Source organism: Microcaecilia unicolor, chromosome 6 (assembly GCF_901765095.1).
Source record: "Microcaecilia unicolor chromosome 6, aMicUni1.1, whole genome shotgun sequence".
In the NCBI taxonomy this organism is placed as follows: domain Eukaryota; kingdom Metazoa; phylum Chordata; class Amphibia; order Gymnophiona; family Siphonopidae; genus Microcaecilia; species Microcaecilia unicolor.
In genome coordinates this window covers 281,820,758-281,846,351 of record NC_044036.1, presented here as the reverse complement: position 1 = coordinate 281,846,351, position 25,594 = coordinate 281,820,758, and the positions used below count along the sequence as shown (strand labels likewise).

At 48.6% G+C, this 25,594-nt stretch overlaps 1 protein-coding gene across 1 annotated transcript in view; it reads left to right on the top strand.

Moving 5' to 3' along the window:
- Positions 1-25,594, top strand: part of SNAPC4 (small nuclear RNA activating complex polypeptide 4) — a 91,005-nt gene that overhangs the window by 19,482 nt on the left and 45,929 nt on the right. The window contains exons 10-12 of the mRNA XM_030206830.1: positions 19,858-19,952; positions 22,371-22,456; positions 23,307-23,633. Coding sequence (XP_030062690.1) covers positions 19,858-19,952; positions 22,371-22,456; positions 23,307-23,633 — 508 coding nt within the window. The remainder of the gene's footprint in view (positions 1-19,857; positions 19,953-22,370; positions 22,457-23,306; positions 23,634-25,594) is intronic.

The window sequence follows — 25,594 nt, the reverse complement described above, 5'->3', positions numbered from 1 at the left end:
CCCTCCCTGCCTTCCTCCCTTCCTATACCCACAAATAGCATCACCCTTTTTTTTTGCAGCCCCTCCCCCCCTTTTGTTTTTTACATCTCCCTCCCTCCAGGCACCCCTGCACTCCCCCATGAGGTAGGGCAGGAGGAGCTGCAGCAGGAGAACCTCTTTGGGGCAGGAAAGAACCCCACTCTTTCCTGTCACAGTGCTGCCTAGCAAAAAGAGTGACAATAATGATGAAAGGATTATTAAATTAACAGAATTGATTAAATTTCATAACCGTTTTCAAAAATTCAGTAAATTGTACAGTTCAGAAATATTTTAAAGAGGAAGGCTTTCAGAAATTTGTGAAATGTTAAGTAATTAGAACTGCATTTAATTTCACCTGGTATAGAATGCCACTGTTTGGTACCTATATGTGAAATCTCTGCACAATATAGACTTGAATTTGATGTTTTTATAACTAGGGTAGTGAAGCGTGAGATATTCTGTTGATCTTATGGATGCATTGCGGTGTTGAAGATCAGTCAACTCCAATGTGTACTCAGGTGCTAAACCATGGATTATTTTCTGGATAAATATGCAGGATATAAAGATAATTCCAGCTTTGGTCGGAAGCCAGTGTAGTTTGTAGAGGAGAGGCTCTGTCGAATTTTGAAGCTTTGAGTACATGTCTCAAGGCTGTTTTATGATATACTCCTGAGTTTAATGGACAATATTGATGAGTTCATTCTGAATATCTCAATTCAGTTAGATGAAGTGGAAGAGGTGTTTACCAGCAAGAGCATATGGAAGAACACAAAAGTGTATATTTAGTGTAATTATTGCTGTGAATGCTCTGAATTATGGCTACAGTGGGGTGATGCTTTGAAGCTTTAACATTACAGCGCGACCTGAGGAAAATTCAGCCTTATGTGTATGAGTTTAAAGTCCCCATCTGGTCCGGAGATGATTGCTATGACAGGTACCTTTGTCACAAGGAGGAGATGCGCCAAACACTCTGGCATGATAGCAACCAGTAGTGTGACCTTTCTCTGATGTCACAAAATTTCCTGTTGATGATGTCATGGAATGTGGGGGAGGGAAGCGGAATTGACGACTTCCCTACTTGTTTCCAGTCGGTCACTAACTGAATGAGCACAGAAGCTGAGTTGCTCTGGTTGAGTGAAGTCTACAGATGAGATGGAAAACAGGTGGTTAGAGTAATGGACTTAAGTGTTAAAGAACCCTGGGCTGTGTTTTGCTTAAAAGTTGATAAAGTGGGGCAGAAACTTGGCAGTCAGCCCAGCAGAAGTAGTAGTGCTGGTACATTCTGGCTGTTGTTAGATATCAGTGACTTTGACACAGGAGGTGAGGTGGCTGTGCTGTCCAGGAATTGTATTTTTGTGCCGCCTGCTAAGCATTTTTGGATATCACTGAACCCAATGGCAATCAGAGTGGAGCTCTTGTGGTGGAGTTATAAACCCCAACTTTTGTTGCTAAGATCAGTGAATCTGTACCTTTGCGGAAGGTAACGGTGATAATGGGTAGGCACACCTGTATGATAGTCTGCTGCATGACCATATATCTTAAGGTTTTTGCAGACCTAGCAAGGAGGAAGACAGCAAATATAGTGGACATTGACACACCTACTGCCTCCTTACTGCCAGAAAGACCCAAAGAAGGGATGCAGGCAAGCAATGATGGGAATTTCTCACAGCTGGAAATTATGAGATCTGTGCAAGAGAATATAGAAGGCAGTTTCAGCGGCTGGGGATGCACCATGTTCAGGGCAAGTGATAAATTTGAGCAGGCCCATAAAACTCTAAACTCTATAAGGAATGGCAAGGCACAGGATATCATAGTATATTTTCATGAATATGCAGTCGGGCCGTTTTGGACCGCCTGGAAAAATCGGCGAATTGCGGTATATGCAGATGTATCATCCATTGTACTTAAACACTGCTGGAAATTTCACAGTGTGACTCGGAAGGAAAAGTTGGACCATGTTAAATACAGGTGGCTATTTCGCATCGGTGTTGTCTTTAATGTGAACTGAGTCACTTATAAGCTATTTAGTATGGAATATTCTGGCTCAGCACTTAAGGAAGCTGGCTTAAGTGGCTCTCTCTACATTGAGATATGCTAGGAGTTGCCAAGGCGCAAACACCCAAAATGGCAGTGGGTCTCCAGGAAAGCATTTGTCACAACTCACATGATGTACCTAAGATTATTTGAACAGTAGTAGCTCGAGCCTAGGAATGTATAGTATCTGTTTTTCGTGTAAGAGCTATGAGAGCACCTCAAAACACTGAGGAAGTGGCGTCCTTTTGATTTGCTGAAACATAAGGATGTGGGTATGTAGTGGAAGGGAAGGGGATACGGAGTGAGCCTGGGGTATTTGGGGCACGGGAGGAATTATGGTAGCTTAATGCATGTTGAGTAGATTAAGAATGGAGTGTGGGTTAAGCAGAGCTGTGTTGAGCCTATGTACTTGCTTATTGGTCCTAAAGCCCAAGCTGATGTGCTTAAGGAAAAAGATTTCACATATTAATGTCAACCAGCTCGAAGATTGTAAGAGGCCCCTTTTCACGGAAGCTAAAAGGCACATTCTTTTTGTGCAGTAGACATTGCAAGCAAAGGGATGAAAGTTTATCTTTTGCAGAAAGACTCTCTTGTAGCTCATTTCACCTCTAATAAAATTCAGGTGAGGAGGAGAATTGGCAGGCTTGTTGCCAAAAAGTAAAAGTAGGGGCATCAAGTACCTACAGGGAGCCCTGGGGGCATTATGTGATTTATCAAGGCTCTTTAAATAATAAATAATAATATCTGTGCTGTAAATGTGGATTCAGGGGTCCTTCTGGTGATAGCTTGTCACAGATGTCGGTAAGGTTTACTGATGCCCCCTTGTGGTTTGGAAGTGATTTTAATATTTCCTTGTTCTGGATAAGTTGACAGGGTCTTCATCCTGCCTAGGGCATCTTAGTCTAAAAGGCTTGCACAATTTACTTGACATATGGAGGCTTTTCTACCCAAAGTGCCATGATTATACTTTTTACCAGCCCTGCATATCTCATACTCAAGAACTGATCTGTTCTTAGCGAGATGCTGTTAAGGGAAATCTCATTGGCAGAGTTGGGCAACATAACATGGTCTAATGACTTTGAGAGGACCACCAATATGCCAAGGAACAACCTAAGTGAAAAATAAATGATAGCCTGTGAAATGATGAAGAGATTTATGAGAGTCTGGTTAAGAATTTAAGTGAATGTTTTATATTTTAATGTTAATGGTGAAACAGTGTTGGCAAGAGTACGGGATGGAATGAAATCCTTTATTCAGGCTAAACTTATTGCTTGGGCAGTTAGATGAAAAAAAGGAGAAAGAAACCCAGCTCCAAGTGCTCACATAAACAGTGGAAGGGTTAGAGTAAGAAACTTGAAATAGCTAGAAGATGCCAGGGAACAGTCGAAAGCTCTACTGGCTGAAATTATTTTTCACCAGTTCGATATGGTAAAACAGCACCATTCTGAGCTAGGTAATAGGGCAAATAAAATCCTGGCACTCCAAAGAAGCAAAATCTCCTGAGCCATGTTAAGAAATTGAGGGCCCCTTTTACAAAGGGGCAGTAAGCCCAACGCGGGCTTACCGCTTGCTAAATAGGAAGTACCACCGCATCAGCCCAGTGGTACTTCCCACCCCCTGAAATGCTTTACTTGCCGCCCGACATTTCCTGCAGAAAACAAAAGACTACCCTTTTACCAGCTGCAGTGAAAGGGGGCCTCGGTGCACATCAAAACAACATACCAGTGCAGGCCCCCTTTTGCTGCAGCTTGGTAATAGGGGTCCTGAGGGGGGGGGGGGAGGAGAAGCTTCTAGATGAGGAGATCAGAGCGGTACTTTCTTCAAAAGATTAAAAAATACTTACTAAAGGTGACTCTCCCAGTATTTATGGAGAAGGAATATAATATTGTGGGTAGGCTGATTTCTGCTGCGGAAGCAGCTAGGCAATCAAAACATTAAAACCTAATAAAGCACCAGGGGATGATGACTTTATACCTCTATTTTAGAAGATGTTCCAGGGCATGCTACTAATCCCACTGATGGAGATTTTTATTATAGTATCAGAGGGAGGATCGCTTCCTGAATCTTAAGTTTGGCTACTATTACAGTTATACCAAAACTGCAAAAAGTGTCCTCCCCAAACTGGGGCATCCTGACCAATCAGGATTTATCACACACCAACATCAGGAGACTGACTACTTAACTTTATTTTGGCAAGTGCAGGGGAAACATCTTCCTACGATTATTTTTTCTATTGATACTGAGAAAGCAGTTCATAGAGTACACTGGAACGTCATGCTAAAGTCCCTTGAGACGATGGGGGGTGGGTGAACAATTTCTTAAGTGAATAATGCCACTATACGAGTCACCCAAAGCTTGTGTGAAAATAAATGACAGCTGTACTGACATATTCTCCCTGGGAAGAGATACCCTTTAGGGCTGTCCACTATTCTCCTGTTCATCCTTTCTACGGAGCTATTGGGCGCTGAGAATAAGATCCAATAGGTATATTAAAAGGGTTGAGGTGAGGACAGAGATCTACAAGATCTGACTTTTTGCTGATGATTTGATTTTTACAGTTGTCCAAACAAGATTAGTGCTCCTGATATTTGGTAAAAGAATTACAGGCTTATGGTGCCCTCTTGGGGTTTACCGTTAATATGATTAATTCTGAAGGGTTGAATCTCGGCTTTCAAGAGATGAGATGGATGGGTTGAAAGAACGTGTTTCCTTTACATGGGCCCAAGTGTGTATTAAATATCTAGGGATCTGGTTCATTGCTGATAGATCCAAAATTGTAGCTGATAATTAATGATCTGATTTTTAACATGGATAACCCAGGTCCTGGCCCAGTGGTCAGCATTATATATATTGGGGCTGGGTCGTATGGCTGCAGTACAAATGATGACCTGCCTATATCAGATGATCCCACACCTGATTCTCAAAAAACTATTTTCCTCAGCAACCCTCCAGACCGGTCAAGACGCTTGGGTTATGCATGCCTACCAGCAGAGGGAGACTGAGAAAACTAACTTCAAACTGAGTACATATAACCTGTGCTAGCCCTCTATCTCCAGTATTTTCTCAGTCTCAGCAGAGGGTAGACATGCAGCTGTGCAGCTTGTCCGGTCTGGCAGGATTTAGGTCCATTTTGTGAGACTAGTTTATTTTCAGTTGTTTCTAAGGAGAAGTTGGTGAAAGATCAGTTGATCCCTGTGCCTGGAACTCTGTGGTGTGCAAGGGGTTGGTAGGTCCGGTGGGGCCTACCATTGTCCCCTCTGGGGTGTCACACCCGGGTGGCCGGGTCCCTCCCCCGACTGGCTCTCCCGTTTTGGGCAGCTTTGTGCCTCGGCTGCAGTGTTAATCCTGCAGCCTTGAGTGCCATTCAGATTATAGCAGCAGGGCTCAAATAAAGTTAAAAAAAAAAAAAAAAAAACACCTCGTGGGGAGAGCTGCAGCAGCTGCACTCCGGGGGTTTCCGGAGTTGTTCAGCCGGTCTGGGAGAGCTGGGCCAGTGATTCAGCGCCGGTGAGTGTTATTTCTTGATTTTACTTCGCCGGTAGTAATCAGCTGTTTAAGAGGCGCGAGTATGTCGGGGAAGTTTCTTCGTTGCCGGCTGTGCGCGCGTCGGGGTGTTGAAGCGGCTGGCGGTCCCTGCCGCTTTTGTGGAGAGCCCAAGGCCTCATCTCCCGCGCCTCCGGTGTTAGCAGCGGAGATTCCTTCTGCGGGAGCGCAGGAGGGTGGTGCGGCTCAGTTTGGCGCTTCAACGGCGGTCCCGATTTTGGCGGGAACCGCCGCCATCTTGGATTCGGGTCTTTTGGGTGCTGAGACGGTCGTGGGACCGCAGCCTTTCCCGATTTCGAGTCCCGCTGGGGGGGAAGCCTCGGGCAGCATGGGGTTCCCTCCAGAGTTTGTTTGGAGTTTGTTTCAGGCTTGGAAGGCGGGCCCATCGGGTGCGGAGTCCCTTAGTCCAAGGTTGGGGGGGGCTACCGCTAAAAGACCGCGAGTGGAGTGCTCTGAAGATGTAGAGGTCTTTTCTCCTCCAGACTCGGAGGGTGATTTTAGCCCCCTGGAAGAGGAAGAGGGGTCGGTGGCAGGGCAGGATGGGGACCTGTCTTTGCCGGGGGAGGACCCCTCGGTGGTTAGAATTTTTCACAGGGATGAATTGTCGGAACTCATTGAGCAGGTGTCTGCCACTTTAAGGTTTGATTCTGCGGCAGCTCCCATTGGGGATGGGAAGCAGGTGGATCCTTTGGTTAAGGGGATCAGGCGGGTCTCTCGCTCCTTTCCTATGAATGCGGACTTGAGAGAGATGATCTCGCAGGAGTGGCAGTCGCCGGAGGCTCAGTGTAAGGTAGCTCGGGCTATGGCCAAGCTCTATCCCCTTCCTCAGGAGGACAGAGAGTCTCTCAGGCCTCCGACGGTGGATGCCGTGGTTACGGCAGTGACTAAGGCTACTGCTATTCCAGTGGATGGGGGGGCCGCGTTGCGGGACCCTCAGATAGGAAATTGGAGACCTTCCTAAAGCGGAGTTTGATCTGTCTGCCTTGGCGCTGCAAGCGTCTGTTTGTGGAGGTCTGGTGGCGCGGGCTTGTTTTCGTTGGGCGGAGAGGCTCCTGGATGGCCCGCAGGCTGATAGGGCTTCTCTGGTTCAAGATCTGGCCAAGTTGGAGATGGGGTCGTCGTTCTTGGCGGATGCACTGTACGATTTGTTGAGGGCATCGGCTAAGAACATGACTTTTGCCGTGGCGGCTCGGCGGGCCCTGTGGTTGCGGGGCTGGGTGGCTGATGCCGCTTCCAAGACTAACTTTGTTCCCTCCCCTTTAGAGGCTCTTTGCTTTTCGGGGAGGAATTGGATAAATTGGTGAAGGGTCTTGGTGATGCTAAGGCGCCTCGGCTTCCTGAGCTTCGTCCCAAGGTGTCTAAGGGGGCAGCAGGACGGGGGCGTTTTCAGGAGGCTCGGCGGTATCGACCCGGTAGGTCTTCTGGGGGGACTAGGGGTCGGTTTTTCCAGAGAACCCAGTCCTTTCGAGGTGGCCGTCGCGGGGGGCGAGGCTCCTCTTCGGGAGCGTCCGGTACGTCCCGTGTGTCTCAATGATGGTTTGGGGACCCAGCCTCTGGTTCGCGTGGGGGCTCGCTTACGCTTGTTTTACCAGAGGTGGGTCCATATCACGTCAGACCAGTGGGTACTGCAGATAGTGCGAGACGGGTACGCCCTAGAATTCGACAGTCCCCTCCTCCGACTTCTTTCTCGTGTCTCCCTGTCATTCAAGAGGCAAGGCGAGAGCAATAAGGGACACTCTGTCGCGTCTCATCGGTTTGGGGGCGGTGGTACCGGTCCCCAGGTTAGAAAGAGGTACGGGCTGTTACTCCATTTATTTCGTGGTGCCCAAGAAGGAAGAAGGTGCCTTCCGGCCCATTTTAGACCTCAAAAAGGTCAATGCGGCCCTAAAGGTTCCCTCCTTTCGGATGGAGACTTTGCGCTCAGTGATTGTAGCGGTGCAAGAAGGAGAGTTTCTGACGTCTCTGGACCTGACAGAGGCTTACTTACACATTCCCATCCTAGAGGCGCACCAGCGTTTTCTTCGCTTTGTGGTCTTAGGGAGGCATTTTCAGTTTTGTGCACTACCTTTCGGCCTGGCGACTGCGCCTCGCACCTTCTCCAAGGTGATGGTTGTGGTGGCGGCGGCGCTGCGCTTGCAGGGCATTTTGGTGCATCCATATCTGGACGACTGGTTGATTCGGGCCAAATCAAGGTCAGAGAGCGAGGAGGCCACCGGCCGTGTGGTGACCTTCTTGCAGTCGCTCGGTTGGGTGGTCAATCTGGCAAAGTGTCACCTGGTGCCTTCCCAGTCTCTGGAGTATCTGGGAGTTCGCTTCGACACGAAGAAGGGCCGGGTGTTTTTGACAGCTCCTCGCATCTCCAAGCTGCAGGGACAGATCAGGCGGCTCCGAGCACAGAGAGCGCCTTCGGCTCGGGCGTATCTTCAGGTGTTGGGTCTGATGGCAGCAACAATAGAGGTGGTTCCTGGGCCAGGGCCCATATGAGAGAGTTACAGAGAGCCTTGTTGTCTCGTTGGTCCCCTCAGTCTCAGGACCTGGAGGAGAGGTTCCCTCTGTCGGGGTTGCCCTTCGCAGCCTTCGCTGGTGGCTACACTCTCCGAATCTGGTGAAAGGAATGCCGCTGGACTCTCCCACTTGGACGGTTCTGACCACGGATGCGAGTCTCTCGGGCTGGGGAGCGCATTGCCTGGGGCAGGTAGCTCAAGGACTTTGGACGGTGGAGGAAGCATCGTGGTCCATCAATCGCCTGGAGACTCGAGCAATTCGGTTGGCTCTTCGGTCCTTTCACAGCCTGATAGAAGGCAAGGCAGTCAGGGTTCTTTCCGACAATGCCACGGCCGTCGCTTATGTAAATCGGCAGGGGGGAACGAAGAGCCAAGCGTTAGCTGTGGAGGCGGCGGAGTTAATGTTGTGGGCAGAAGCTCATCTGCAGAGCATCTCGGCGGGCCACGTGGCAGGGGTGGACAACGTGAGCGCGGATTTCCTAAGCAGACACACGTTAGACCCCGGAGAGTGGTCCCTCCATCCCTCAGTGTTCAATCGACTGGTGTTGGCATGGGGGCGGCCGGTGCTGGATCTCATGGCATCGGCCGACAACGCTCAGGCCCCTCGCTTCTTCAGTCGTCGAAGAGATCCTCGGGCCGAGGGCATCGACGCGTTAGTGCTTCCCGTGGCCGACTCAGCAGTTGCTTTATGTATTTCCGCCATGGCCGCTGGTGGGCCGCGTGGTGCAGCGGATCGGGCCACCATGCAGGTCTAGTGTGTTTCTGATTGCGCCCAATTGGCCTCGACGTCCGTGGTACGGAGACCTGGTTCGGTTATTGGTGCAGGATCCCATTCCGTTGGGCTCCAGGGTGAGATTGGTTCAGGGGCCGATCGAGATGGCCGACCCTTGCTCCATTCTCGCTTACGGCCTGGCTCTTGAGAGGCTCAGATTAAGGAAGAAAGGTTTTTCAGCCAGGGTAATTGATACCATGCTGCGTTCTCGTAAGAGGTCTACTTCTTTGGCTTATGTGCGGGTGTGGCGCATTTTTGAGAACTGGTGTCAAGAGCGGCAGTATGTTCCTCTACGGGTTTCCATCGCGGAAGTTTTGGAGTTCCTGCAGGACGGTCTGGACAGGGGGCTCTCGCTCTCTTCCCTGAAAGTGCAGGTTTCAGCGTTGTCTTGTTTCCGTGAAAGATTCAGGGGATTTCCTTGGCGGCTTCGCCGGACGTGGGGCGGTTCTTGAAAGCTGTCAAGTTGCTTCGTCCACCTCGTCGGCCGACGGTTCCGCCTTGGGATTTGAATTTGGTGTTGGAGGCTCTGGTAGGTCCTCCGTTTGAACCGTTGGCGTCCATCTCGTGTAAAGATCTTACGTTAAAGACAGTGTTTCTGGTGGCCATTGCTTCGGCGCGTAGAATTTCGGAGCTACAGGCTTTGTCTTGTAGAGAGCCTTTTCTCTCCTTGGCTAAGGAGAAAGTGACTTTGCGGACAGTTCCTTCGTTGTTCCTAAGGTGGTATCCTCCTTTCATGTTAATCAGGTGATTTCGTTACCAGTGTTGGGGGATAGGTCGGGTGATCTCTCTCAACGCCGTTTGGCTAAGTTAGATGTTCGACGCATTTTGCGGTCGTATTTGAGCAGAACGCAGGACTTCCGAGCGTCGGATCGTTTGTTCATTTTGTATGGAGGTCCCAGAAAGGGGGAAGCGGCTTCCAAGGCCACTTTGGCTAGATGGTTAAAGGAGACTATTGCCTCGCGTATTTGTTGAAACGTCGGGCAGTTCCCTCGGTACTGAAGGCACACTCTACTCGGGGGGTAGCCGCCTCTTGGGCGGAAAGTAGTTTTATTCCCCCTCAGGACATTTGTAAGGCGGCGGTGTGGTCGTCCATTCATTCTTTTGTAAAGCATTATAGAATTGATGTGCAGGCAAAAGAGGATGCTCGGTTTGGAGCGGCTGTGTTGTCTTCTGCTTTTCGTGGGTCCCACCCTTAATGTGTCTACTGCTTTGGTACTTCCCAAGCGTCTTGACCGGTCTGGAGGGTTGCTGAGGAAGGTGAAATTAGGCCTTACCTGCTAATTTTCTTTCCTCTAGACCCTCCAGACTGGTCAAGAGCCCACCCTGGTTCGTATCAGAAGTAATTCAGCAAAAGTAATTTTCAGCCGGGTCAGTTATCAGAAGTATTTTGAGCCGTGTTCTGCTATGTCTGTTCATTTGATATTCAGTATGGTCGGAGACATTTTCTTTGACTCTAATGTTCTGCAGAGTGGGACGCCTGAGCGTTTCATCTGTTTAAGCACACTGTTGGTGTTTACCTATTAGTTTTCCAGGTACAGGGGTTTTATTAGTTTCGGAGTTACTGTTACAGGGATGTGTTTCTCTGCTTTGCTAACTGTATACTGGAGATAGAGGGCTAGCACAGGTTATATGTACTCAGTTTGAAGTTAGTTTTCTCAGTCTCCCTCTGCTGGTAGGCATGCATAACCCAAGCGTCTTGACCGGTCTGGAGGGTCTAGAGGAAAGAAAATTAGCAGGTAAGGCCTAATTTCACCTTTGTAGCCTAATAATTAGAGCACTAGACTTGACATCCAGGTGTGCCCGGTTCAAATTCTATTGCTTCTTGTTGTGATCTTGCGCAAGTCTCTTAACCCTCCATTGCCTCCAGTATAAGAATTAGATTGTGATCCCTCCAGGGACAGGGAAGTAACTAGTGTACTTGAATGTAACTCACCTTGAGCTACTACTGAAAAAGGTGTAAGCAAAATCCAAATAAAAAAAATAAATAAATCCAAGGTATTTAGCTTTATTTGGCTGAAGTGGCCACCCAGGGTGCCTTTCGGTGTTTTTAAAGTAGCCTCAGTTGACGGGAGGATTGAGTTCTCCTGACTTTATAAAGTGTTACCATGCGGCACAATCTAAGGCTTGTTGAGAATGACAAGTTACACATTCAAAGCAATGGTATATTTTAGAAAATAACTCTTGGGAGCCTTGTTCCTCCTCATTGATGAGGTCTCTTTAGATAAATAAATAGCTTTATAAAGGCACGAATCCTTGTGTGAAACATACCCTCTGAGTGCAGTGGCATAGGTATCTCATGCATGAATATCCAACAAACATTTACTTCTAGCGTAATGTGATTTGCTAGTCTGCGTCCACAGAAGTTGAGGCTTTTGTACTCCTCTGTTTCTGGTAAGCATACTAGTAGCATTCTTAGATCTCCACACCTCTGCCATTCAGCCAACAGGAAGTCCTGTTTTGTCTTGCTTGAAGAAGACTGTGACATCCAACAGAAGAAGAAGCAGTCAATCTCACAAGCAGTACAAGCAAAACACAGGAGTGAGATTGACCACTGCGATGAGTTGGATGAGATAAAATCAGTCTTTATTATGTGACAATTTGTTTCTGCATATGTAGCATGATGCATTTTTGCCAGTATCTACACCAGCCTATAGTGTGACACCAGGCTTTATTCAGCATCTTGGGTCCCATTGGTTCTCAGAATTGGACTACTGAGGAAGGCTTACGCCAAAACACGGATACCGTATTGGGTCCATGTTTTTAGTGGAGCTTGTTATACTGTCTTCAAGTAAATACTATTTTGTCACACAATAAAGACTGATTTTATCTCATCCGACTCATTGCAGTGGTCATTTCTACTCCTGTGTTTTGCTTGAAGAAAAGACGACAGTGGCCACAGTTGGGAGCATGCAAAGTGTACCTATGGAATGGACTTTCCCTACAAGGACCTGCCAGGGACCCAGACTGGCTGCTCTCAGAGGCAGGATGCTGAGCTTGATGAACCATTTTTGTTTTACTAGTTGTGATTTATCTCAGTTTGGTACTTGTTTGCTATATGTTTATGTCAGTTGTCCTTTTTGGTTCTTTTTTTTTTCCCCAGTTTATTTTTAATTTTATTGAAATACTAGTAAAAAAAGGCCCATTTCTGACACAAATGAAACGGGCGCTAGCAAGGTTTTCCTCGGAGTGTGTATGTTTTAGAGAGTGTGTGTGAGAGAGTGACTGACTGTGCGAGTGTGTGGGTGTGTGACAGAGAGAGAGTGAGACTGGGTGCGAGTGTGTCTGTGAGAGAGAGTGTGCGTGTGAGAATGACTGACAGTGTGTGCGAGTGCGTATGTGAGACACAGAGAGAGTGTTTCACACAGATACAGTGTGTGTGAGAGAGAGAGAGTGTTTCACACAGATACAGTGTGTGTGAGAGAGAGAGTGTGTTTCACACAGATACAGTGTGTGTGAGAGAGAGTGTGTGTTTCACACAGATACAGTGTGTGTGAGAGAGAGTGTGTGTGTGAGAGACAGCGAGTGTGAGAGTGTGTGCAATACACAGACTCTTTGTGAGACCGAGTGTATGAGACCGAGAGTTTGCAGAACCTCCCTCCCCCTCTTCTTCCACCCCTGTCCGAGTTCCAGAACCCCCTCCCACTTCTTCCCCCCGAGTTCCAGGACCCCCCCCCCCCCTTCAAGGGGATTTCCAGTAATCCCCCCCCCCCCCCCCCCCCCCGTGTTGTTTCAGGACCCCCCTTTGTAGTTTAAGGACCCCCCCCCCCCCCGTGTCGTTTTTGACCCCCCCCCCTCCACTCCCCACCTGTCTGGCCTCCCTTCGTAAGAGCTGTCTGCTTAAAAGTTTTTACCTCCTGCATGCAGGGACGCCGCTTTCGACAGCTTTTTCTTTCGCTTGTGTTTCAGCTGTTTCTGTGGTCCCTCCCTCAAGGAGGGAGGGACCACAGGAACAGCTGAAACAGAATCGAAAGAAAAGGCAGACGGAAGCGGTGTCCCTGCGTGCAGGAGGTAAATGCTTTTAAGCAGCCAGCTGTTACGAAGGGGAGGGCCAGAGAGGGGTGGAGTGGGAGGGGGGTCCTGAAACGACAGAAGGGGGGAGGGGTGTTTGCGGCGTCGACGGAGCTCCTTAATTCTGACCTCCAACGTGCTTTCTTGCCTGGGACCATGGCTCCCTCGGAGTTCGTCTGCTAATTGACATTCCTTTTATCATAACAAACCCAAAACTCCCCCCCCCCCCCAACCCATCAGCATCAATGAATTAAGCAGAGAAGAGTCAGGGTGAGATGACCACAAAACGTATGGATCCCAAATGCGATGATAGGATAATATACTATCCGTACGCAAAGCTGTAAGCTTAGACATCAAATGGATGTAATCCAGTTTATGTAATATCACAGAAAGGCCAGGTAAAGACTGCTGTTTCCATGCTGCCACCAATACTAATTTACTGGCCACAAACACTTGCGTAACTAACTGGTGAGTGTTCAAGTTCCCACCCTGCGGTTTAACATGCAGAAGACAGTGTTCGATTTTCTTGGGATAGGTGATCTTAGTCAAGCTAAACACAAATTTCAAAACTTTAGTCCAAAATTCTTGTGCAGAAGGACAAGGCCACCAAATATGATACATATCCCCCTCCCCCCCGCAGTGGCGCCAACATAGGGCTGATCCCACTTTGAACATTTTAACCAGTCTCTGGGGAGTATAGTACCAACAGTAGAGTATCTTGTATCCGTTCTCTACAAGGGCAGTAGACACTGACATTTTAAGCAAGGATTTGAATACCCTTTCCCACGCTGTGTATTCATAGGAAACCCCTAATGCCTTTTCCCACTTCTGTAAGTAATAAGTAACAGGTTTAGTCTGTTGGAGAAGTGCCTTGTAGATTCTAGATATTCCCCCCCCCCCCCCCCCCCCCCCCCACTGGCCTTCGCCTGCTCTAATTGTGTTTCCGTTAAACTTAACTCCCCCTTTGCTCGCCTAAGAATAAAATCTCGCAGCTGGTGATATTGAAATGTATTAGAGGAAAGGACCCCTTATTCCTCTTGTACTTCCCCAAAAGCTAAGAGTTCCCCGTCCTCCCACACTTGCCCAAGCTCACAGAGACCTAGTTGGTTGCAGCTACCATAATAGGGATCGGAAGTCCCAGGAACAAATCCCGGTGCAAATCGTATTAACATGTGAAGAAAGTGTGTGCGCCCTGAAAAGAAGCGCCCTCGAATGTTCTTTTGTCCTGTTTCTCTTCTCTTTACCCTTTAATGTGTAAACCCTTTTTTGATTTGTAAACTGCGTTAGTGATTCTATAGAAACAGTATAGCAAAATGCCGAATAATCTAAACTAAACCAAGTTGATGCTTTTGTGCTATTTTTTAACAAAGGAATTTCATGTTAATCCTCCATCTTAGGTAGAGAGGTGTGGTAGCTGTGTTAGTCCACTCTTAAGGTTATCAATAGAAATCAAACAAAATAAAACATGGAAAAGAAAATAAGATGATACCTTTTTTATTGGACATAACTTAATAAATTTCTTGATTAGCTTTCGAAGGTTGCCCTTCTTCGTCAGATCGGAAATAAGCAAATGTGGTAGCAGTATATATAAGTGAAACATCCAAGCATTACTTTGACAGTCTGACAGGGCGCGAAACCGACATTTTGAATTTTCCCACCGTTTTCGGCGATGGCTGCAGAGAATGTAAAGCGCTGTTCCTGGTGTGGCAAGCGCAAATCAGCAGCGGGGCTCTGTAAATCGTGCTGTACAGGTGTAAGAGCCGGCCCGAGTATGGCGAGCGATAATTCTGCCCGCTCAGAGCTGGCAGCGGACGCCATTTTGAATTCTCCGCATGGCGCGGCCTCCGTAGAGACGGAGAGCCCTGAGCTCGGGAGGGGACCTCGAATTGAGGCTATTCAAGGAGCGGCTAGCCCCGAACGGGATCTGGGTGCCCAGGGCGAGTTTTTCTCCCCTGATTTTGTGTTGTTATTGCATAAAGCATGCATGCTGAAAAGAGCTCTCCCTCAAGGGTCGTCTAAGGCCCCTTCTATTGTGCCCCCCCCTCCCCCCCGTGGTCGGGCTGTGAGGATTCGGAGAGTTCTGGCAGGCCTTTGTGGTCTGAGGAGCCAGAGTCAGGTGCAGAATTACCACAGGATCTGGATGATCCCTCTGCGGTGAGGATTTTCCACCGTGATGAGCTGCCAGCGCTTATTTCAGATGCCCTACAGGTCCTTTCTATTGAAGAGCCTGACAGTGGCACGGCCTCCTCTATGAATCCTAGGATGGCTAGTACCAAAAAGCCTGCTCGAGCCTTTCCTTTGCATGACTCCATCCAAGAGCTTATTTCTGCTCAGTGGGCTGACCCCGAGGGACCTTTGAAAGTTTCCAGGGCTATGGGGCAATTATACCCTCTGCGTGAGGAGCATTTGGCTCGCTTTACAGTGCCTAAAGTAGATGCCCTAGTCACTGCGGTGACAAAGAGAACTACCCTCCCTGTGGAAGGAGGAGTTGCCCTGAAGGATATACAAGACCATAGGCTGGAAGCAGCACTTAAACGGTCCTTTGAAATTGCAGGTCTTACTGTTCGGGCGTCTGCATGCAGTTGTTATGCTGCTAGAGCCTGCCTGGCGTGGTTGCAACAGGCAGTGGAACAGCCCGGAGATGGAGCAGAGCCCTTCTCGGATGTGGCTCCGCGGCTGGAGTCGGCCTTGTCCTTTTTGGCTGATGCCCTTTATGATATTGTCAGAGCTTCGGCTAAACAAATGGCAGTAGCAGTGGTGGCTCGCCGTCTTATTTGGCTACGACATTGGGCAGCGGACATGGCTTCTAAGCAAAGGTTGGTGAAGTTGCCCTTTCAAGGCCTTCTCCTATTTGGTGAGGAGTTGGAAAAAATTGTTAAAGGCCTGGGAGATCCTAAACCCCAGCGCTTGCCCGAAGATAGGCCGAGGCCTTCCTCCAAGGGCCAGGCGGTCCACTCCTCTTTTAGACCTCGCTTCCGTGAAGCTAGAAGGTACCGCCCGGGGCATTCTGCTAGGTTCACTTCTCATGCCCGTTTTCAGCAGAGGAACTCCTTTCGCGCGGACAAGCATTCCGAAGCCACCGGCTCTAGACCTGGAGTTCAGGGGCGACCCTCTCAATGATGGTGCGCCGGCCCCCTCCTCACTTCCTGTCATCGGAGGACATCTTTCCCTCTTTGCCGAGGAGTGGGCCAATATTTCCTCAGATCAGTGGGTTCTATACCTGATCAGAGATGGCTACAGAATAGAATTCAACGCCCCAGTAAGACACGTGTTTGTGGAGTCCCGATGCGGATCTGCCGCCAAACGGGCGGTGGTAGAGGAGACTTTGCAAGGTCTGATTCAGTTAGGGGCCGTGTCCCCGGTACCTCCCGCCGAACACGGCTATGGCCAATACGCCATCTACTTTGTGGTGCTGCGAAAAGGTGGGTCTTTTCGCCCTATTCTGGACTTAAAAGAATTAAACAAGTCCCTGAGAGTGCGGCATTTCCACATGGAAACCCTGTGCTCCGTCATTGCTGTGGTACAGCCAGGAGAGTTTCTCACGTCTCTAGACCTGAAAGAAGCTTATTTGCACATACCAATTTGGCCCCCGCACCAGAAGTTTCTGAAGTTTGCGGTGTTGGGAAAACATTTCCAGTTCCGGGCCTTGCCTCTTGGCCTCGCCACAGCTCCCCAAACCTTTTCAAAGGTAATGGTGGTAGTAGCTGCTTTGCTCAGGCAAGAAGGTATCAGGGTTCACCCGTACCTAGACAACTGGCTCATCAGAGCAGACTGTAACAGAGAGCTATCAAGCTACAGCCAGAATGGTCTCAGTACTTCAATCTCTAGGCTGGGTCGTCAATATGGCCAAAAGTCACCTGACCCCCTCGCAGTCTCTAGAATATTTGGGGGCCAGGTTCGACACAGACTCGGGCTATGTATACCTACCCGAGCTAAGGCGGTGCAAGCTTCAGAATCAGGTCCGTCTGCTCCTGAGGATGCCCCACTCGCGAGCTTGGGACATTGTCCAGCTGCTGGGATCGATGACAGCCACATTGGAAGTGGTGCCCTGAGCGAGAGCGCACCTGAGACCTCTACAGTATTCCCTACTTCAAAGATGCTCTCCAGTTTCTCAGGATTATCAATGCAGACTTTCTTGGCTCCCTGCAGCCCGCCTCAGAATGGAGTGGTGGCTCTCAGACAGCATGCTGCGGCAAGGAATGCCGCTGGCGCTCCCCGATTGGTGTCTAGTAGTGACAGATGCCAGCCTGAAGGGCTGGGGCGCACATTGCAAGGGGAAGCATGCCCAGGGTCTATGGACACCCGAGGAGTCGGAGTGGTCCATCAACCACCTGGAGTTGAAAGCGGTGTGTCAGGCGCTTCTGGCCTTTCAAGTGACCCTGGAAGGATTGACTGTCAGAGTGATGTCGGACAGCACAACAGCAGTGGCCTATATAAATCGACAAGGCGGCACTCAGTGCAGAGCACTGGCCGCGCAGGCCGAACAGATTTGCCACTGGGCTGAGCTGCATCTTCAGTTTCTGTCGGCAGCTCACATTGCAGGTCAGAGCAACATGCAAGCCGATTATCTAAGCAGGCATCAGATCGATCCAGCAGAATGGGAACTAGCAGACGAAGTATTCCTGCAGATATGTGCCAAATGGGGCAAGCCCGTGATGGATCTTATGGTGACAAGTTCAAATGCCAAAGTCCCGTGCTTCTTCAGCAGACGGAGAGATCCTCGCTCGGCAGGGTTGGATGCCTTGACTCAGCCCTGGCCTCTGGGCCTACTATATGTGTTCCCTCCGTGGCCCTTGATAGGGCGTGTGCTCCTGTGGATTCGGCTGCACCCAGGAGAAGTGGTCCTCATCGTCCCGGATTGGCCCAGGAGGCCTTGGTATGCGGACCTCCGACAGATGCTAGTGGAGGCTCCCCTTTACCTCTGGTACTGAACCTGTTGTCACAGGGCCCGGTAGCCATGGAGGATGCCTGCTGCTTTGGTCTTATGGCATGGCGATTGAGAGGGCGCAATTGAGGGACAAAGGCTATTCAAACACAAGTCATTTCCACTCTCCTGCAGGCCCGCAAGCGTTCCACTTCCGTGGCTTATGCCAGGATTTGGCGCCAGTTTGAGTCTTGGTGTGCTTCAAAAGCGATCACACCCATGCAGGCTCCTGTCTCGCCGATTCTGGACTTTTTGCAGGATGGTGTACAAAAAGGCTTGGCCTATAATTCCCTGCGGGTGCAAGTGGCAGCGTTGGCCTCCCTTCATGGTAAGGTTGAAGGCGTGTCTTTAGCTGCTCATCCAGATGTGGCACGGTTTCTTAGTGGGGTGCTCCGGCCTCCCGTGCGAGCACCTTGTCCAGCTTGGATCCTGGGGCTAGTTTTGAAGGCCCTGCAGGCTTTTCCTTTTGAGCCGCTTCGGCGAGCATCGGAGAAAGATTTGACACTAAAGGCCGTTTTTCTTGTGGCCATTACTTCAGCGAGACGGGTGTCAGAGCTCCAGGTGCTGTCCTGTAGAGACCCATTTCTGCAATTCTCAGAGTCCGGGGTCACGGTTCGTACAGTGCCTTCCTTCATGCCTAAGGTGGTTTCAGCGTTTCATCTAAACCAGCCTATTTTCTTGCCCTCCTTTGATAAGGAAGAGTTTCCAGAATCCTTTGGGCAGTTGCACCTGTTGGATGTGTGCAGGACTCTGCTGCAGTATCTGCGAGTTACTATCTCTTTCAGGATCTATGATCATCTGTTTGTTTTGCTCTCAGGTCCTCGCAGAGGGTCTCCAGCGTCTAAAGCCACTGTTGCCCGCTGGCTCAAAGAAACTATCTTTTCAGCTTATCTGCTTGCCGGCCGGTCTCCGCCTGTAGCCTTTAAGGCGCATTCTACCAGAGCGATTTCTTCCTCTTGGGCTGAAACTGGAGCACTCTCTCGTCAAGAGATATGCAGTGCAGCAACATGGGCTTCTAAGCTCTCTTTTGCCCGACATTACAGGCTGGATGTGGCTGCTAGGAGGGATGCGCGTTTTGGAGCACAAGTGCTAGCGCGTGGTGTGACCTGTTCCCACCCTATATAGGGATTGCTTTGTTACATCCCATACGTAATGGCTTCATCTGCTTGATGACAAGGAAGGGAAAATTAGGTTCTTACCTTAGTAATTTTCTTTCCTTTAGTCATAGCAGATGAAGCCATGAGCCCTCCCTGTATGATTGTCTGTATGCTGTGAATCTGTTTCAGGTTTTGTTCTTGTTTTCCTGAAATTCCTTCCTTGGGAGAAAGTTGGAAAACAGTCTTCAGGATTCATGTTCACTTATAGGAGGATGAGTCCATTCCCTCCAGTTTCTGTTTTGGAGGATGAGTTTATTCCTTCCAGGAGGTTGCGTGTATCCCCTCCAGTTATACAATAAGGAGGACGAGTTTATTCCCTCCAGAAGGATGTGTTCATTCCCTCCTTTTGAGTTCATGCCCTTGTTAAGGGGCCATCGTTCGCTGTGAGGAAAGTTTGTTATTCCCATTGCGGTTTGCCATACTGCATTGGAAGCTTCAAATACTGAAGAGGCAGTGGAGCTAGCTGGCCATGAGGCACTGTGAAAAGTTGAGTGCTCTCTTTCTCCCCCTGCTGGTTGATGGACACAACCCATACGTAATGGCTTCATCTGCTATGACTAAAGGAAAGAAAATTACCAAGGTAAGAACCTAATTTTCCCATCTTATTTTCTTTTCCATGTTTTATTTTGTTTGATTTCTATTGATAATGTTAATCCTCAAGGCTGATCAAAGCTGAAGGCATAGGAGAATCAGTTAAGTGTCCCACTGCTTACTCCAGCTGACAATTTCAGTGGTTTTGGTAGAAAAAGAAAATCACTTTAAATCTATTTAAAGCTCTAATGAAGCAAGCACCGGTGGGAAAGCTTGGTGTAACATTTTGTAAGCTGTCTGATGACCACAATGATATAGACACTGTAAATATACTGCATACGCATCTCTTCCCCCCTTCTCTGGCAGGTATCTGAAAGGTATAAGCCAAGGGCTGAAGAAAGGTAAATGGAGTCCAGAGGAGGAAGCAAAGTTCATCGAGTTGTTAGAAAAATACGGCGTGGGTAAGATTTTAACTGCAGCCCACGTTCAGAGCATGTCTTCCCTGCTAGAGAGATTTGTAACCTCTTCTGTTGCTTGTTATTATACAGTTGTTTGCATGTGCATCTCTTTCACTGGGGCTGTTTTTTCACAGTGCATCAGTTCCAGGTTACAGATTCCTCTTTGGCCTCCCCTCCTGTCTACTGATGTGTGCTTCTTTTTGATATTATTATGCACTGAGTTGGTAGCCCTGAACTGATATACTATAAGCAAACTAGTAAAAAAGGCCCGTTTCTCACACAAATGAAACGAGCGCTAGCAAGGTTATCATGTAATGGCGATTATGTTTTTAAGGGAACCCGTTAGGAGGCGAGTTGTGGTGCAAGTTCCGCACTCACCCGCTTCCCGCCACCCTGGTGGTTATAATGGAGTTTGAGTGGCTCAGGAGTCTGGACATCAACAGCCAGTTGTGGCACGAGTTCCTGCCTCGCGGCCATTCTGAGTTTGACACGGCGCTGAACGTGTGCGGCGTACGGACTCCGAGTTCCAGGCCCCCCGCCTCTCTCTCTCCCTTTCCTCCAAGTGGCAGCCCGACCTGTGCTGCCTGCCCTCTTCTCCCAGCCCTCTGCCTGCCCCTCGCCTTCCTGCGCGCCGCCCAGATTTTAAAAGTTCTTACGTCTGGGTCCGGTGGCAGCAGTGAAAGGCAAGCAGGCTCGGCACTTCAGCCTGCCTTCCCTTCTCTCTCAGCTCTGCCTCTGGTCCTGCCCACATTTCCTGTTTCCGCAAGGGAGAGAGAAGGGAAGGCAGGCTGAAGTGCCGAGCCTGCTCGCCTTTCACTGCTGCCGCCGGACCCTGAGGTAAGAACTTTTAAATTCTGGGCGGCATGCAGGAAGGAAAGGAGCAGGCAAAGGACTAGGAGAACAGAGTGGCCAGTGCAGGTCGGGCTAGCACTCGGAGGAGAGGGAGGGAGGGGGGCCTGGAACTCTGAGGAGAGGGGGGGCCTGGAACTTGGGGGGGGGGGGTGATTCTCCTGCAATTCTCTCCTCCCCTCGATTTGTACCTGATCGTTCTCTGGCTGGCTGGCGCTGGCTTCCCTTCCCTCTCACTGTTCCGCCCTCTGACACCATTACGTTTTGACGCGAGGGTGGGGAAATGAGTGGTTATGGATGGTGGCATCCAGACGTAGAACATCGGAGGTGCAAATTATTATATAGGATGTGTCCTGGTGGCTGGCTGCTCTGTCGGTGCTACCTCATGTTGGCTGCTGTCAGTGAAACCGCTCCAAGTGGTCACTTGTTTCTTGTTCTCTGTAAACAGGCTATAGTTCACGCTAACCTGAAATACAAGTGCAGGTATTTGGAGATTTTCAAGACTTTTTTTCCATCATGTCCCAGGAAAAAAAGAGTATCTGAGGGGTCAATAGTCAGCTATCAATGGTAAGCACTTTGCTCACCACCGATAAAGTTATTCCCAGATATTCAAAGCTGGGACCTGTGCAGGCTTCAGCTTTGAGTATCCGGTTATTTTTAAGATGGCTAACACATAGCTGCTTAAGTCGATATTCATCACTTAAGTGGCCATGGGTTGCCGCATAAAAATAGGACCGACGTTTATGTGGTTCCATTTATGCACTAACACTGGCTGCTTAAGTGCTAAATTTGAAACTTAAGCGGCCAAGTGCTGACCCCGCCCTCCGGAATGTCCCCAAGATAGCCAGTTTTGTGTTCGGCACTAACTGCAATATTCAGCAAATTAAGCGCCATTGAATATTAGCAGCTAGCCCCAACCAAGCGATTTAACTGGTCAGCAGCCAGCTAAAATCGTCTTGAATATCTCTCCCTGAGAGTCTAGTTTATAGTACCTCACGGGGCAGCATCTCCAAATAGGTTAGTTTGTTTATACCATGACAATAGCAGACCTCACTCCTAAGCCAGGAGTACATGAAGTATAATCTCAGTCTCTGAAATTTACTGCTAACACAGCTGTGAGGAAATGTCTCTGTTGGGAACAGAAACAAATGCTAGAGAGGTTCAAAAAAGGGGTCGATGTTCAGTGTGATGTAACCAGGTAGGAGGGCTCCTACCTAGTTAAATCACGCTGACTGGGTCTGGCACTGATACTCAGTGGCACTTAAACCTGAGAGTGGCACGATTGAGCACTAACCACTGTTACACTCTCTGCTTAATGCTGGGGCGGAACTAAGGGGGAGCCAGGAGTTATCTGGGCACCACTGATAATCCTAACTTACCTCACTAGCTATCTGGATATCGGCGCTGAATCTCGGCCAGACCCAGATAACTTCTGCGGCTTCTAATATACCAGATATTCAGCACTGGTATCTGGAATCTGCGCACTGTGACCAACCACCACAGGCTGAATATTGACTCCAATATGTTTTTATCATGTGTAATAAGACTGGTGTTCTGTTTGTTATCTCTTAGGTCACTGGGCCAAAATAGCATCAGAATTACCAGGCAGGACAGATTCACAGTGCCTCAGCAAATGGAAATTCATGATTGGTTATCAGGTATTCCATCTTTTCACCAGCACAATGACTGGATTTTCAGTCCCCTCAATCTGATTTTTGTGTTCTTTTATTCAGCTTTGATTTTTAGTTTCAAAGTATGGGCATCAGCAGTGGGAACTTTTCTTAGGCAAACATTCACACACTGCCATGCACAAAATGGGTACAACACAGGCAGCAGCAATTTAAGACACAGGCACGCTCTCACTTTCTGCCACGGAAATAGTAATGGGATAGTTTCAGGGGAGAGATAGTATTTCATTGTGTGTGTATGTGTTTATGTATTTGCTAAAGGTGTAAAATCTGAGTAGTGAGGCCAAGCACCTGGAACCATCCTGTTGTTTTTAGCTTTACATGTCTGACAGTTGATAGGGAGAAAATGAGAGCTGATTCCTTAACCTCTTCCCCCAGCACTGTGCTGTGAACTTGTTCCCTGACTTCCATTAACATGTGCATATTATCAGTGCATTTTTTCTAGCAAAAAAGGTGCCAGTACTCAAATGCTAGATCACCCTTCAGGGGTGGGGTGATCACTGAGGGACCCACCCCACAATAGCCAGGCCCCCTGCAACCAGTCACAGAATCTATGACAAGGCAGAATTGGTGTGTAGAGCCTGAGCTCTTTCATTAAAACTTGGGGACCATGGGTCAATTTTAGCAGGCAGTAGAAAAGGTGCTGGTACTCAGTACCCCCTCAAAAAAAGCCCTGCATATTATACACATTATTGAAGTGGAGATAGAGCCACAGGTGAGGTGGAGAGGGGCCGCTGCTTTTATGCATTAGGAGCACTAGACTGCAGTGCCCGTAGGGAAAAAGCACAGCTGTATGTGAAGGTTTATTTTCCTTTTACAGAAGAAGTCTCGGTTGATAAAAGGACAGCAAAAGCGTAGACGCCGGAAGAAACCGAGCTCTAGCTCCTCAGATGCCACTAGCACCACTAGCAACAGCAGCAGCAACAACGAAGAGACTAGCTCCGATGAAGAAATTGAAACCTACAAGAAACTCAGAAAAGCCAGGTTTATTGTGCCCAGTATGGACTTATGGGTCCCCACCAAAGCCACCTCAGCAGAGCTCCAGAAAGCACCAATAAAACGCACCATTTCAAAAGGTTCCTTTGGACCGGACCTTCCATCTGTGCAAGGAAGAACAGAAAGTGGTCCTAGTAAGCTTGCTTCAGAGGTGAGAAAGAATACCTGTACTATAGTACATGTTCTGTGTCTACTTCTGAAGTGACCCATTCTTATAAGACATTTAGTCAATGAGCTTTTCTTGGGGCAGAATTTGACCATGATAGCAGACACTTGAATGCCTTCAGCCAAGAAAAAGCTTTATACCCGTGTTATGTACCAAGAGCACTTTTTAAGGTGCATTTTATTTCCTGTTGCTCCTGCCTCATTCACCAGATGACCAGGGATACTCGCTAGGTAAGTGGGGAGAGACTGAGCTGGGCCCGGGGCCCTGGACCGCCGTGTAGCCAGACTATAAAAATTGGTGGTGGGGGAGGCACATTTTGCCCCACCTCCCTGCCCCATGCCGCAACTGCACATACTTGGCTAGCATGCGCGATGTGAGGGGAAAAGCAGCCGCAGGGCAGGCAATGCGGTGGAGAACAGATCTGGAGGAAGGCTTCTGTTGGCGGGGCTTGGGGAACTCCCGCCAGCCAAATCAGAGGCCCCAAAACCCTGTGTCTGATCCTTCCCACCCTCTGAGGGGGGCCTGGTGCCAGAGTTTTCTCTCTCCTGCTCCTATCGGGATGTGATCACCTGAGTTCAATCAGGAGTAGGAGAGAGACAGATCTTGAGGCCTGGCTCAGGGGAATCTTGCCCTCCCCCTCTCTTGGCAACCCTGGGGAGATGGTTGGAATATGGCCTTTGAGAATTAATCTTGCTCAGGAGGGGTAGGGGTTGCTAGCATGGGTGCTGAAGTTTTGGTCTGTGCTGGAGACTGTGTTACATTCCTCTGCAGATAGAACCCTTTAGTGCAGTAAATGCAGGGTAGATGCTGGCCACACCTCGTGCATTTACCACACTGGTTTTGAAGTTACTGCCTCTTAGGTTTTGTACATAAGATTCAGTAAATGCAAAGTGTTACCACACTTTAGTAAAACAGGTCCCTTAGTTAATTCTACTCAAATGGACTCATACTCTCTCTATTTATTTTTTTGGGGGTTTGATTTTGTCTGCACAGTTTGCTAGACAGCCAGAATTTGGCCTCACATTAAAAAAAATGACTATGCATTTGCTAAACAGACGAAGCAGATACGTACGTGGAAAACAATATTTAATAAATATAGATCAATAAAAAATTAGCAAGCCCGACACAGGCCGTGTTTCACCCAACTGGGCTGCATCAGGGGCTACAAAACAAGCAGATATATAACAATTAGAACAAATATAAACAAGTAAAAACAAAATAATAATTATATTCCATTACCATAATTTCATACTCGGCTGATAATCATAGAACACCATGATAATACAATCTAATACATAACAAATGAATGAAAATATCAAAATGATATTACAAAATTTTATAAGTATACAAATTAAATGATAAATATAAATTTAAATATATATCAGTAACATACCGTTCAAAGATAGACAATATATGTGTGTTATTAATAAACAGAATACGAATAAAGTACATATTAATGAATAGTCAATAATTTCATTATATATTGTACATATAAAAATAAATTAAAATGCCAATCAAACATATAAACGGCGAGTAACCGACTCACTCGCAAATGCGCAGTACAGACTTCCCTCTCTGTCCCGCCCCATGTCAATACGTGATGACGGGGGGGCGGGACAGAGAGAGAAACTGCGCCGCCGCGGTTGCAACCCCCCCCCCCCCCCCCCCCCCCCCCCCCCCCACTCAGAGGCACCGCCGCCACCCCTCCACCCGGCCCGGGCCCTCTCTTCCCTTCTGAACTTACACATCCATTCGCCGAATGCAGCAACACACATTAGCTGAGCTGCCCCTTCCTTCTCTGCCTGTGTCCCGCCCTCGCTGACGTTACGTCACAGGAGGGCGGGGCCACAGGCAGAGAAGGAAGGGCCCACGGCAGCTCAGCTGATGTGCCTTGCTGCGTTCGGCAAATGGATGTGTAAGTTCAGAAGCGAAGAGAGGGCCTGGGC